The sequence below is a fragment of the Apium graveolens genome, chromosome 4, assembly GCF_009905375.1.
Source record: "Apium graveolens cultivar Ventura chromosome 4, ASM990537v1, whole genome shotgun sequence".
In the NCBI taxonomy this organism is placed as follows: Eukaryota; Viridiplantae; Streptophyta; class Magnoliopsida; order Apiales; family Apiaceae; genus Apium; species Apium graveolens.
Genome location: NC_133650.1, coordinates 281,216,875 through 281,229,575, shown reverse-complemented (window position 1 = coordinate 281,229,575; position 12,701 = coordinate 281,216,875). Strand labels below are relative to the sequence as shown.

The 12,701-nt window shown below is 33.3% G+C and overlaps 2 protein-coding genes across 4 annotated transcripts; one reads left to right on the top strand and one right to left on the bottom strand.

Moving 5' to 3' along the window:
- Positions 1-5,634: 5,634 nt before the first annotated feature.
- Positions 5,635-7,805, top strand: LOC141721073 (phosphatidylglycerophosphate phosphatase 1, chloroplastic/mitochondrial-like). Of its 3 annotated transcripts, none has more exons than XM_074523816.1 (6): positions 5,635-6,365; positions 6,605-6,682; positions 6,905-6,978; positions 7,066-7,173; positions 7,283-7,346; positions 7,437-7,805. In XM_074523816.1, the coding sequence occupies exons 1-5, from the start codon at positions 5,639-5,641 to the stop codon at positions 7,304-7,306; spliced, it is 1,011 nt and encodes a 336-aa protein (XP_074379917.1). In that variant the 5' UTR covers positions 5,635-5,638; the 3' UTR covers positions 7,307-7,346; positions 7,437-7,805. The 3 variants fall into 3 exon arrangements, with proteins under 3 accessions (XP_074379917.1, XP_074379916.1, XP_074379915.1); XM_074523815.1 differs by having other exon boundaries at positions 7,283-7,349; XM_074523814.1 differs by lacking the exon at positions 7,283-7,346 and having other exon boundaries at positions 5,638-6,365.
- A 1,037-nt stretch (positions 7,806-8,842) lies between these two features.
- Positions 8,843-11,211, bottom strand: LOC141721072 (taxadiene 5-alpha hydroxylase). Its single transcript, XM_074523813.1, has 3 exons — positions 9,740-11,211; positions 9,420-9,607; positions 8,843-9,290 (listed from the first exon to the last, which is right to left on the bottom strand). Exons 1-3 carry the CDS (start codon positions 10,797-10,799, stop codon positions 8,994-8,996), a joined length of 1,545 nt encoding a protein of 514 aa, XP_074379914.1. The 5' UTR covers positions 10,800-11,211; the 3' UTR covers positions 8,843-8,993.
- Between the last annotated feature and the right edge of the window lie 1,490 nt (positions 11,212-12,701).

The window sequence follows — 12,701 nt, the reverse complement described above, 5'->3', positions numbered from 1 at the left end:
AACGGTTCACAAAATCGTTTCCTGAATTATTAGTTGTCATTATTTTATTGATTATTTCATACATATGAGTTAACAAATAAAGACACACCAAGTGTAATTTGAGAAAGATTTTGAAATTATTTTGGGGATATATAGTATCTCATATAAACATATAATAATGAAGGGGAAAAAAATAATTACAATAGGATTATATTGTCTGACAGACCCCCTAATTGTTATAGCCAAATTGTTACTAGTCGCTTAGCCAAGGCATCCACATACTTCTGGGACCTGGACTCGGTATTGAATGATGTTATTTTCATTAGTTTGCATTTTGATGTCATTGTGTGGTCCCATGTCAAAAGAACTGGAAATCAGGTTGCACACCATTTAGCTAGGTTATTTCCTTTTGGTGTACAACAAGTTTGGTTAGACAATTGCCCCGGTGAAGTGCTCTTGTACGTTGAAAAAGACATTTTATCCTGCAATGAATCAACTTCTTTGTTTTGGTGTAAAAAATATAGATATAATAAATAATAAATGACATTTAAATAAGATATATATAAAATTACTGATTGTGTATTATCTTATGTATAATTTATTTTTCGGAATACACAAATTATGATTAATCTATAAATTACTCATTTGCATGTTTATTCTGAAAAAGTCCTTCTAAATTAATTGGCAAATTCATTCACCCTTACATTAACAATAGTTGTCATAATATTTAAAATATATATAATTTTAGTAGTTCGAATCGGGTCTCTATCGCATCGGATCAGTAAAAATTCATATCCATTTTTAATGGATTGAATACGTGCTGGATCAAATTATTATCATATCGATTTTATTTTTATACAACTCATATCCCGCTATTAGGTTTAGGGGTCAGATCATATTCGATTTATTGACAACGCGAGAGAAATAATTATTTTAAATAAAAATAAGTGAGATATGAGTTTCCGGTGGGATAAGAAGTCTTTTAAAAAGAGACGCATACCTTGACAACATATCACATTCCACAATATGTTTTTTGAAAGAGAAAAATACCTTTAAGTAGGTAGTTCAGGCACTTATACGAGTATGTGGTATATTTTAGTGATTGAATTAATAAATTTTAATCAAGTCATGTTACATTATTGATATATCCTCGTGTATTTATATTAAAAAGTCTTTGTTCTCACCCACATTATGTGAGTATGTATTTAGAAGTATTAAATTTTTTGTATAAAATAGTATAATTATATGGGAAAAGATAATCTAAAGGATACAATAGAAAACTTATCAGAAAACTTATTGTTCAATGTGACTCAATTTCACAATATTTAAATACTAAATTATAAATTGAACCGTACAGATGTAAATATCATGTAAAAATAAGTAAGTATGTAAATTTTAAATGATTTTATAATTTGGATCAGTCACTTTATGGCAAAACATGATCGTTCAATCTCAACCATTAATATTAAATAAGAAAATAGAATTATTATGAAATCAATATTATACCACTTGAATTTGCATAAAATTTTTTCTGCAAATGTATTTGACTTATTCTTCACATTTATACGGTTGGATCGTAAAATAATATTCGACAACTATAATTTTAGGCCGCATTAATATAAAAAATTTCTATTGTGATTTTTAAAAACTCCGAACTCTAATTACATATATGCATATTTTTGTATATTTTTATTATTAAATTTGGTCTACTATATTAATAAGAGAATTCTACTGAATTCAATTACTTTTTAGGGGCGGTCAAATAATTATTTTTAAAGTGGTCAAGTTTTATATTTATATAAATATATACATAGAATATAATATTTTTAATAATAATATAATAAAAATTTCAATATTATAACAATCTTAGAAGTGGTAACCTCTAGCCCCTTGCAGTCTAATGTTACTGGTATGGTAAAATTGCACACTTAATAGGTATCTAAAGTTGCACACTTGTTCGCCTAATAAAGATATCTAAAACTAGTTCCGGAACTATAACGTAAATTATGAACGGGGTCGAAAACGTAGAGACTGGGTTTCAAAATATTCTCATATCTTATTTCTTATAAAGTTCGAAACAAAATTCTTATATCTTATACGAAATTTGAAAATCAGAGTATCAAAACTTTTCCGAAAATAAAAGTAAGTCGAAAAGTACTGAACTCAAAATCTGACCAGATCTGAATTTACTCTTTTTGACCCTCTAAACGACGTTATCTTGAAAAACATAAACCACAAAAGTTGAAGATAACGAAAAGATCTCTCCGGAAAGTCTAGAATCACTGAATTTTGACTTACGATGAATTTTCTACGAATTTTACAAGACTGTTGATTTATGCTGAGAAGAGCCCTACGAATTTTATAAATAAAACGAGGAAGACGAATATGATTATTTATAATGATACAAAACCCTATATCTTAATTTACAACTTATCCATATCAGAATTGGATCCAAATTTTAGGCCCATTAGTCTAATTCAATTTTAAATCCTAGTCATATTCTAATTTTAATATTTATTTTCTATTATTCTATTATTAATCGAATTCTAAAAATTACGGGATATGACATACTACCCTCCTTAAAAGAATTTGGTCCCCAAATTCACAACAATTCTAAAGTTCGTGACACGTCTACCCCTTGATCTACCAATGGTTAAACTATAGTCCACAAGATCGAATCCTAGGGAATGTACTAGTCTCATACCTAATATACTCCAAAGGTCAGCCTGCTCTGATACCATATGTGACAACCCGGGTCATGTCCCGAGCCTTTTTCGAAAATCGGGTCAAACCCCGATTACGAGTCCGAAATAAGCCGAAGCATACTGTCCCGAGTGCAGCCAACTTGGGTTACGACAAGCCCACCACAGGCCCCCAAAAGATCATGATTTGTTGGTGCATATAGTAGTAGTACTTCACCTTATAAACTAAACAGAAGTCCCACATCGAGGAGATTTGGGGCTTCTGTTTAATTTATAAGATGAAGTACTACTACTATGTGCACCAACAAATCATGATCTTTTGGGGGGCTGTGGTGGGCTTGTCGTAACCCAAGTTGGCTGCACTCGGGATAATATGCTTCGGCTTATTTCGGACTCGTAATCGGGACTTGACCTGGTTTTCGAAAAAGACTCGGGATTTGACCCGGGTTGTCACAGCCGACATCGAGGCGGAAGCGTCGTCTGGATCCGAATCTGCTAAGTGGACTGACAAGTTACATGTCATCTTCTGTGAGTTATGTGATCCTGAGGTTGTAAAGGGTAACAAGGTAGGAGGAACTTTGAACAAATAAGGATGAAGTACGGCTCGCTAAGAATTCAAGAAGCCGAAACCAGTTGTGAAGTACACTATTAAGCAATTCGAGAATCACTGAGATGCAATGAGAGTTGATTACCGGTTATTCAGGAAGATTAAATTTGGGGAGAGTGGTTTGGGGTGGAACGAGAATACGAAGACAATCGAAGCATCTGCTTCATGGTGGGCATCAAAAATACTGGTAAAATCCTCATAACAATTGACAATATTTGTTGTTTATTTTTAAGATTGTTATCAGATTTAGCTTATGTCATTTGTGGAATAAAAAAAATGTTTATATTGTCTGCAATATTTGTTAATTTGTAGCGTTTTGGGTGAAATAAACATCTCTTACTTGATGCATTTCTGATCTCCTGTAAAAATGAATACGTTGATGTAATCACTGTATTTACCGATAGAAAACGAGGGTATGTGCCAAACAATTTAGCTATATAACAAGTGAAGCAAGATATGAGAAAGTGTTTAATGTTCTCATGATTATTAAGGTCTGATTAGTCTTCTTGGAAGGAAAATTTAAATACTGTAGAATTTTAAAACCTTGAGCATGTTATTCAGTCAGATAGTCGGTTGTTACTCTATTGGTGTGTTTTGTACTGACTTTCAATGTTTATTGAAAAGTAGAACATATATCAGTAAAGACAGAAGGCTTGTTTGTTTTTTTTATCACCATTAGTCTTACAATATCATTGGGATGTATTTTGATATATATGTTTTAGCTGGTATTTTGATTTATATAAACATTTACATATATTCCAGCAAAGAAAGTTAAGAAATTACTTACACGGTCAAATTTCTTTCATATTGGGTATGTATTATTTTTTCATTATCCTTGTAACTTCGCAGCTAATTTGCATTGTATTAGTTTGTTAGCTAAGCCAAAGTTTCTCTTTTATAGAGTTTTGAGCGATGCACAATCTTAAGCTTCTGGTTGATTTTAACCTTATTTTGGCCGTAAAGGATACGCAACACAAAATATTCTCGTGTTGTGTGATTTTAACATGTGTTTTACTTTTTCCTGGGCAGAGTGGAAAGGCGGCGTGCACGACAGTCACATTTTGACAGAGGCTAAATCTAGAGCAGAACTTAATTTTCCATATCTAACTTGAAATAAATTTTATATTACAGATGTAGGCTATCCACACAAAAAAAGGATATATGGCTACGTACAAAGGTTCAAGTATAAGATTTCATCAAGACTTTTGTAGGAGTAATGGTACCGCACGTGCATCTCGAAATATAAAAAGAAAGATTTAATCATTTACATTCTTCGTGTTGAATGGTTATTTAACGAATATTTGGAGTTTGGAAAGCTAGATTTGCTATTTTAGCAAATATGCCAGCATATTCGATGGATACACAAACCGACATCGTTTTGGCTACAATGACGGTTTGTAATTATATTCGTAAGACAAATGTTGAAGATAGCCCGTTTCAAGTTGCTGAAAGTGAAAGGTACATTCATGAAAATTTTATTACGACAACTAATAATAGGGATGCAGACACCGAAACAGCGGGTGATCCTGGTAATATGTGGATTGCAAAACGTGATGAAATTGCTTCCCATTTAACGTAAATGTTGTAATTTCTACTCCAATTTTTTGTTTTTAGTAATTTGTATTTTAATATTTTTGTTTTAAATTTTGTCTTTTGAATTTTATATTTGTGTATGAATTTAATGTGTTAAAATTTTGATTTTTTTAAAGAAAAATATTATAACTTATAAGTTATTATTTGCCAAACACATCACCAAATTAGAACCTACTTAAAAGTAAAATTTTCCAAACGCCAAAATCACTTATAAGTAATAATCTATAACTTATAAGTAAAATTATCCCAACACATAAATAACTTATAAGTTACGATTTTCATATCACTTATATAACATTTTACAATATTAAATCATACTCCCTCCGTCTTAGCCATTTGTATACAAATGGTTTGGGTATGGAGGACAAAAAATATAATAAAATAATATTACTTTTGTTAAGACAGTGGGATTAGAGAGAAAGAAAAAGTGTAATTTAGTGAAAAAAAAATAAAATTGGTTAAAGTGGCGGGACCATTCAATATTTATTAAATAAAGTGAATGCAGTGGGAGAAAGTAGTGGGTGTAGTTGATTTTTATATTATAATTTTTTTTTATCATTTTTGGTAAATTTGAGATGTATAAAATTGAATGAGACATCAAAAAATGAAAATGTATATAAATGAATGGAATAGAGGGAGTAAATTTAATTTTTTTTCAAAAAACCACCTACCCTTAAACATGTCTCAAATATGAACTTTTCAATTAAAAAAACATGTCTTGTCTCTAGTACAAGCCCCACCTGCTATAAAAGCTCCAATGCACAGGAGAAGCATGTACAAAAAACAACTCCCAAAGCGAACAAAATATGAACACAAAACCTTGAAGACAAGAAAAAGAGAAACAAAGCCAAGAAGGTTGGAAATGGAGTCAGCTACCTCGGTTGCTCCACACCAAACTAAAACTATCTCTTACTATTATCCTATCCCAATCCCCAAATATCATCTTCATTTCCCCAAATTCATCTCTTCTCAAACCCTAAATCTCCATTTCAGATCAAGAAAACACCATTATTTCATCTCCCCTTGTGCTACAATCACCACTACTTGCAGCAAAGATCATGAAGAAAACAACAATTATGATGACCCATATCAGCAAAATTTAATCTTTCCTCATAAAAATGATCAAAATTTAATCTTTCCTCAAAAAAATGATGACCCAAAAAGCAATGTAATTTCATCAAACAGTTGGTGGGAAAAATTGAGAGCTGTGGTTGGGCAGAGTGTTAACTTAGAAGGGATTTCTGGGGCTTTCGGAATTATTGCGAAAGATAGACATTTAGTAGTGCCTCATATTGCTGTACCTGATATAAGGTACATTGATTGGGTTGAATTGAAAAGAAAAGGGTTTCAAGGTGTTGTCTTTGATAAAGATAATACTTTGACTGTTCCTTATTCTTTCACTATTTCGAGACCTCTTCGATTTTCGGTTGAAGAATGTAAATCTGTGTTTGGCACCAATATAGCTGTCTTCAGCAATTCTGCTGGTAAATTTCTAATTGTCCTTGTATTTATGTTGTTTCTAATACAAAGTAACATAGCATATAAACTGTAATGACTTCGACTGATGGTTTGGTGAATGGCGATTTGTACTAATGAGACTAGTGATCTAAGATGGTTTGCGTAATTTGTAGGAGTGATCATAAATGTATTATACATATAACTAGTATTTTTCTTGTTATTGTTTTGGTTATTTTACAATGTCTTTGATCTGATGATAAAACAGGACTCCACGAGTATGATCGTGATGGTAGGATAGCAAGAGCACTTGAGTTCAAGATTGGAATTAAAGTTATCAGGCACAGTGAGTGATCTTTCCCAGTTCAAATTTTAAAGCTTTATTAGGTAGAAACTAGAAAGTGTTTACCTATAGTTTTGTGGTATGATTGGATGATTTAAGTGACATATGGGCTTGAACTTTAATTCAAGGTGTGACATGGCCTGTGGGAAAACTCAAATTTCTAACTAGATAATTTTGGCTAGTTTTTCTGTATCTAATATAATTCTCTTGTTTTGCTAAATATAGGGATAAAGAAACCAGCCGGATCAGCTGAGGAAATTGAACAACATTTTGGATGTGAATCCTCAAGACTAATTATGGTTAATAAGATTTTTTCAAGAGAATCAAGTCCTAAATGTTTGCTATGGTTTTGTATTAACTAAATAAAATCATAATGTATGTTGCAGGTGGGTGATCGACCATTCACGGACATTGCATATGGTAACCGGAATGGTTTTCTAACTATTTTAACGAATCCACTAAGTGTTGATGAGGAGCCTTTAATTGTTAATCAGGTTAGTTTGATCTTCCTCTGTGATCCATTCACGGAAAATGGGATCTTGTATAGTCAGCAAAGAATTATTTTTGTAGCGATTATTCTATTAAGTTTTTATTTTCGCGCAGAAATTAAATATTTTTTCATTCTGATTCCTCGGTGTAGTAACATATGATGATAACTCGGTGAAACGTGGTAGTGCTGCTGCTTTTTGTTGTATATTAGTTCTCTTTCAGTGTGGATTTTCTATTGTTTCTAATTTAATATTACTAATATTTGCAGGTGAGGAAGTTGGAAGTAAGCCTTGTTAAAAGATGGTCTAAGCAAGGGATTCGCCCGACCAGTCATTGGCTACTTCCATATTCGTCGGAGTGTGTGATAGATCATTCACCTCTGTAAGAAATTTTGTGGATAAACAGTGATATTAATGTCTCGTAGCTATCAACAGTGACGTCTTTATAATCATTATTTATTCGTTTCGTGATACCTGTTTGCTATATGGAACATTAAACATAAATAAGCAGAGTTTGGTCCATTAAGAAAATATTCATACACAAAGTAGTGGAAATAGAAGTACAGTTCTGTACTTGGATAGGAACAGCCTTTAATGTTGCTATTTAGTACTCCCATGAAAATTGCTCTAGTTGGTAATAGTACCTTCTAATATATAAAGCTATTTTCATGATCTTCTATTTTTGTTTCAGTTATAGTTTATCAGTGAAGAAAAAACCATTAGCAAGTCTCAGATTTGTGTTAAAAGTTTTTTTTATTTTTCTCGAGAGGTACTGTATGTAGAATATATTCTCTTACTACTGGTAATTTGATGTCAATAAGCTGCTTGGTTGGTTAGGTGATCCAAACCTATAACACTAGCTAGTAGCTACTGGATAAGAATGTCGACTATTATGAAAAAGAAAACAAGATGATTATTAAGAAGTATATGACCGGTCGACCTGTGCTGTCCCATAATTTTTTGAAAACAAAATGTCAGTAGAGGATGCTACAGTGGCGAAAGCATCTTCCGTACCTTTGGAGGTCAAGGGTTCAAATCACCTGTTTGGATGGTTATGTGAGTCTTTATGAACAGTATACACTACGCATAGAACTTTGGTATTGGAGTTATAGTGTAACAGAAATTCGGTATTAGTTTCGTGGTGTAACAAATCTAATTGCTGCATATTTTACCGGGGCCAAAGTTTTTAGTAGTGGACCTCTCTTCCTTTGTCAAACTTATCTAGGAAAGATTACAGAGTCCTTTACCATGATTGTATTAAGTTAAATGAAATGAAGCATTTAAAGGTGGACGCATTGTACAGATTAAATTAGTGGTATGAATTATTCTACAGTATATGACTTGTATGTATCCTTGTATGATCATAATTTCTATTTTCTCTAGTGTCCTTTCTCGTTATTGATTTAGTAGGGTGCTAAAAGAAAAATCACAAGTAACATTTAAGTTCAGTATAACTATGGATAGGGGATAATATTTACTTTAGGGGAGCATTTCTCTAGGCAGGTAGGTAATTTTTCATTGAAGCCCGAACAATTAGGCTGGGGGTTTCTGTTTCGATGCAAATAAATAATGATGGTGTCGTGAAAATGTTGAAAGGTGTTGCTTTTGACGATATACTGGATTTCCAAATATCTAGAAACTTCTGACATGTAACATTCTTAATCTGGTCCAGTAAATTACACAAGTTAAGAGTACAAAAGTTTGTATTACTAATACCTAAACTTAAAAGGGAGGTACATATCTGTGTTCAGTATGCCGTGCGGTTACTTGTAGAGATTGAGGAGTTAATAAATCTTGTTATTTCACAACCATTTTTCTTGGGGAACTTAGTTTAGCTTAGGAGATATTTTAACGGGCATTCCTTGTGACGGTATTGGAAGAGGATCCATAATAACTGGCTCGTCAGGGTTTAGTAATGACCAGTCATATTTCATTACAACATAATGAACAAAAATCAAAACGTTTAGTTTTGCCAGTTGATGACCTGCACACAACCTTGGGCCTCCACCAAAAGGTAGGAAAGCATATGGTTGAATAGGAGCATCAAATCTACTTGGATTAAATTCCATGGGTTCCGGAAAGTACTCTTCATTAAAATGGGTTCCATATGCAGTCCACAGAATCTGCAGAGCAAACATGAAAATGGAGCTTTCGTTAGTTATAGTGCTGTTAATTTGATGATGTAGATACTTCCATGAAAGTTAAAGTATGTTCCAGTGGGTGAAGGTAAGAAGATAAGCAAGAAATATCACCTTCCATCCTCTCGGAATTGTAAATCCTTCATATTCAATATCAGATACTGCTTTTCTGAATGAGCCAAAGATTGGAGGAAAAAGTCTCATACTTTCGCGTGCAACTTTCCAGGTGTAGTTCATATTTTTCATGTCATCCAGTGTCAAACTTTCACCATGCCTCTTGTTGTTCATAATATTGACATGTTCTGGTATATAGATATAATGAGATAGAGTTGAAGTTAAATTGCTAGAATTGTCTGAGTTCTAGCAGTACAGCTGGGGAGAGGTGATATTATTATGTACAGGTAACTGTAGCTAGAATAAAGCTGAATATGTACCTTGAAGTAGAATAGAGTAACAGTTTGGATGTTGAGCCAACATTTTGAATGTGGTTGCAATTGCAAATGATGTGGTATCATGAGCTGCAAATACCAGTAAAACCACATTGTCGACAACCTCTTCTTCGCTGATCTCACCTTTTATTAGCCCAGCCACTAGTCTTGAAAGTAGCATCCCTTCTTCCTCCCCGCTTTCTGGTCTCCTTTCCATTTCCTCTCTTTTGCTTCTCACGATATCAACCAACATTATCTGTATCTCCATTCGTGCATTCTTCGCCCTTGAAAACTTGGAGCCTGGGAAATTGATTGCTGGGGAAAAAACACCTTCCAGAACTCTTTCGAACATCTCCAACATTCCGGGCTCCACCACAATGCCTAATAAGCACTCGAAAACAATAGTGAATGTCAGCACTTTGGTGCTACGATATAGACTAATTGTTTCAGAGCCATGCCAGTTCCTCTCCAAGTGAAGCTGTACTGACTTGCACATTTTTGGCACTATAGCCTCTAACCCTGCTGGGCCAAGAGTTGCGGAGATGACCCCACGTAGTAGCCGGTGTGCGTCCCCTTGTTTTTCCATAATGGAGTTTTCCCCCATGAGCTGAACTGATGAAGATGGCCACGAGCTTATAACTAGCTTAAACTCATTAGACATAAAGAAGCGATTAGCTTCAGCTCCATTCACAACTACAGTTGGTGATCCCATCAACCTTGTCTTGAAGATTTTCCCATGTTTAGCTACACGAGGTTGAACAAATTCCTCGTACAACCTGTTCTTCTGCTGTGATTTATAGAACTCGATAGTTTCACCAATCCAAGGTAGTCCCATTTCACCTGGAGGTAGCTTCTTCTTGCTTTTACGCCTCACACTCTCTCTATGAATCAACACCATGATCAAGGCACAAAGTGGACCCAAAACAGACAAAGCCAAAGAAGGAGAAACGTTGATGCTCATTGCCATTGTTTGCCAAACGAAGAAGATGAAAGATAGGTTGTTGTAAGCAGTTTTAGCGACTCGTGATGAATTTATAGTACAAACGAGGAGAACCGGGTAATGCATAGAATCACTAGATTCACAGTCATCTGGTAATCTAGTCGGCTAAGAAGCATTAAAATTAAGGAAACGAATCAAAGGTCGGTCCCTGAGAAGATGATGGGCATTGGGTCGGTGATATGCATCAATGCATGTGCTCAAGGAGTCTCTCTCAGACAGTTTGGTGTTGTTACTACTTGGAGAAACTGAACATGAACTGGTATGTTAATGTTGCACTGCACCTTAAAATATCGTAATGTAACATGAGTATTAAATTAAGGGGCAAACTTCAGGTTAGTCATGGCAAATGGAGTTTTTAAATGAGAAGGATCCCAGAAGATCTGCCATACAGTTTGCACTTTGGTATATTTGTGCACTCTGCATTGTTTTCAGCAATCATGGGAGGTGCTAAAGATTCCATTTTCTTCATGTGACTTCCACTGGGAGATAAAAACATTTTAATTTATTATGTAATTTAAAATATTTTTAAAAACATTTTCTCTATGTACACTTGGTATATTTTGCAAATATTTTAAATAGGTTCAGCGTTAAATAGGTTCACGCCCTGAACGTATAATATTTTAAAACCAACTCTAACAATATCCTTGCGTATGCTTCTTGGTCGTTTGATTAACATTGACTAATAATTTTAATTTTTTGATTAAAAGTTAGTTAATTTGATCATCGAAAAATAGAAAATGACAACTAAAAGGGAAAGTATATAGTTGATCATTTTTAACTAGGTCACGAAATATTCATTCAACAGTATTTGATAAAAAAAATTGACATGATACATATTATTATATAAATATCGGTATCAGTTACTTATGCATTTGGCAAAATATTATCACATAGAATAAATTAAAAAATAATCGAGGATACGCATCTTGCAAGTGATCTGCATTTATTCGCAATCACCCGTAGTTCACAAATGATGCGTAATCTCAAGATGTGCATCTCCCATAATTTTTTTAGATTTTTTTTTTTGAAATTTGCATTAGTAATATCCGACAAATAAATGCATATCATGTCGATAAAAATAATCAAAATTAAATACTCCCTCTCTTTTCTATCAATTTGATACTTTGATTTTTGCACATATGTCAATATGCTTTGAATGCATATTTAGAAATATTATTTATAATTTTTTAAAATAAAAATAAAACAAAAAATATTTTAATTTACATAAAAAAATAAAAATTATATTTTTAACTACCCAGTTCAAACACATGAGAGGGTGATGCAACTAATATAGAAAGTCAGCATAGCAAGTCAACATAATAGAACTGCAATATTCTAGAAGGAATGTTAGTTAGATGAGCTGGCAATTAGTTTGTTACAATTATCTTCTTATCCATTTTATATAAATAGAATGAACAGGCTTAGCTTGCAAGCTAAGTAAATGTAATATACTCTTCTTCTTCTTCAATACAGAAATGTTGTTGTTTGCTTCATAAGCTTGGTTAAGTTCTCCATTAATGGAGCTGTCATGGTATCAGAGCCATAGATACCAATAGTATATACTATTCCGCTGCTACATATATCTACATACACATTCATTATCTTTCTCTATTTCAATAGATCTGTTTTACTACTCTAATTCATAATCTCTGAAGCTCATAACTGTCATCAATGGCGTCGTCTCCTTCATATCTAAATGCTGCAACTGGAAACGCATCTTCACTGGTTACTTCTCTCACTTTTGATACAAATCATCCGTATTTCTTGCATCCATCCGATCATCCAGGTTTAATTCTCGTTACTGTCACTTTAACTGAGCAAAACTATAATCAATGGTTTAGATCTATGAAGATTGCGCTTTCATCTAAGCTAAAGCTATGTTTTGTTGATGGCACATATACTAAACCTGCAACTACTGCTACTAATGCCAATCTGATTTTACATTGGACTCGTTGCAATGATATTGTT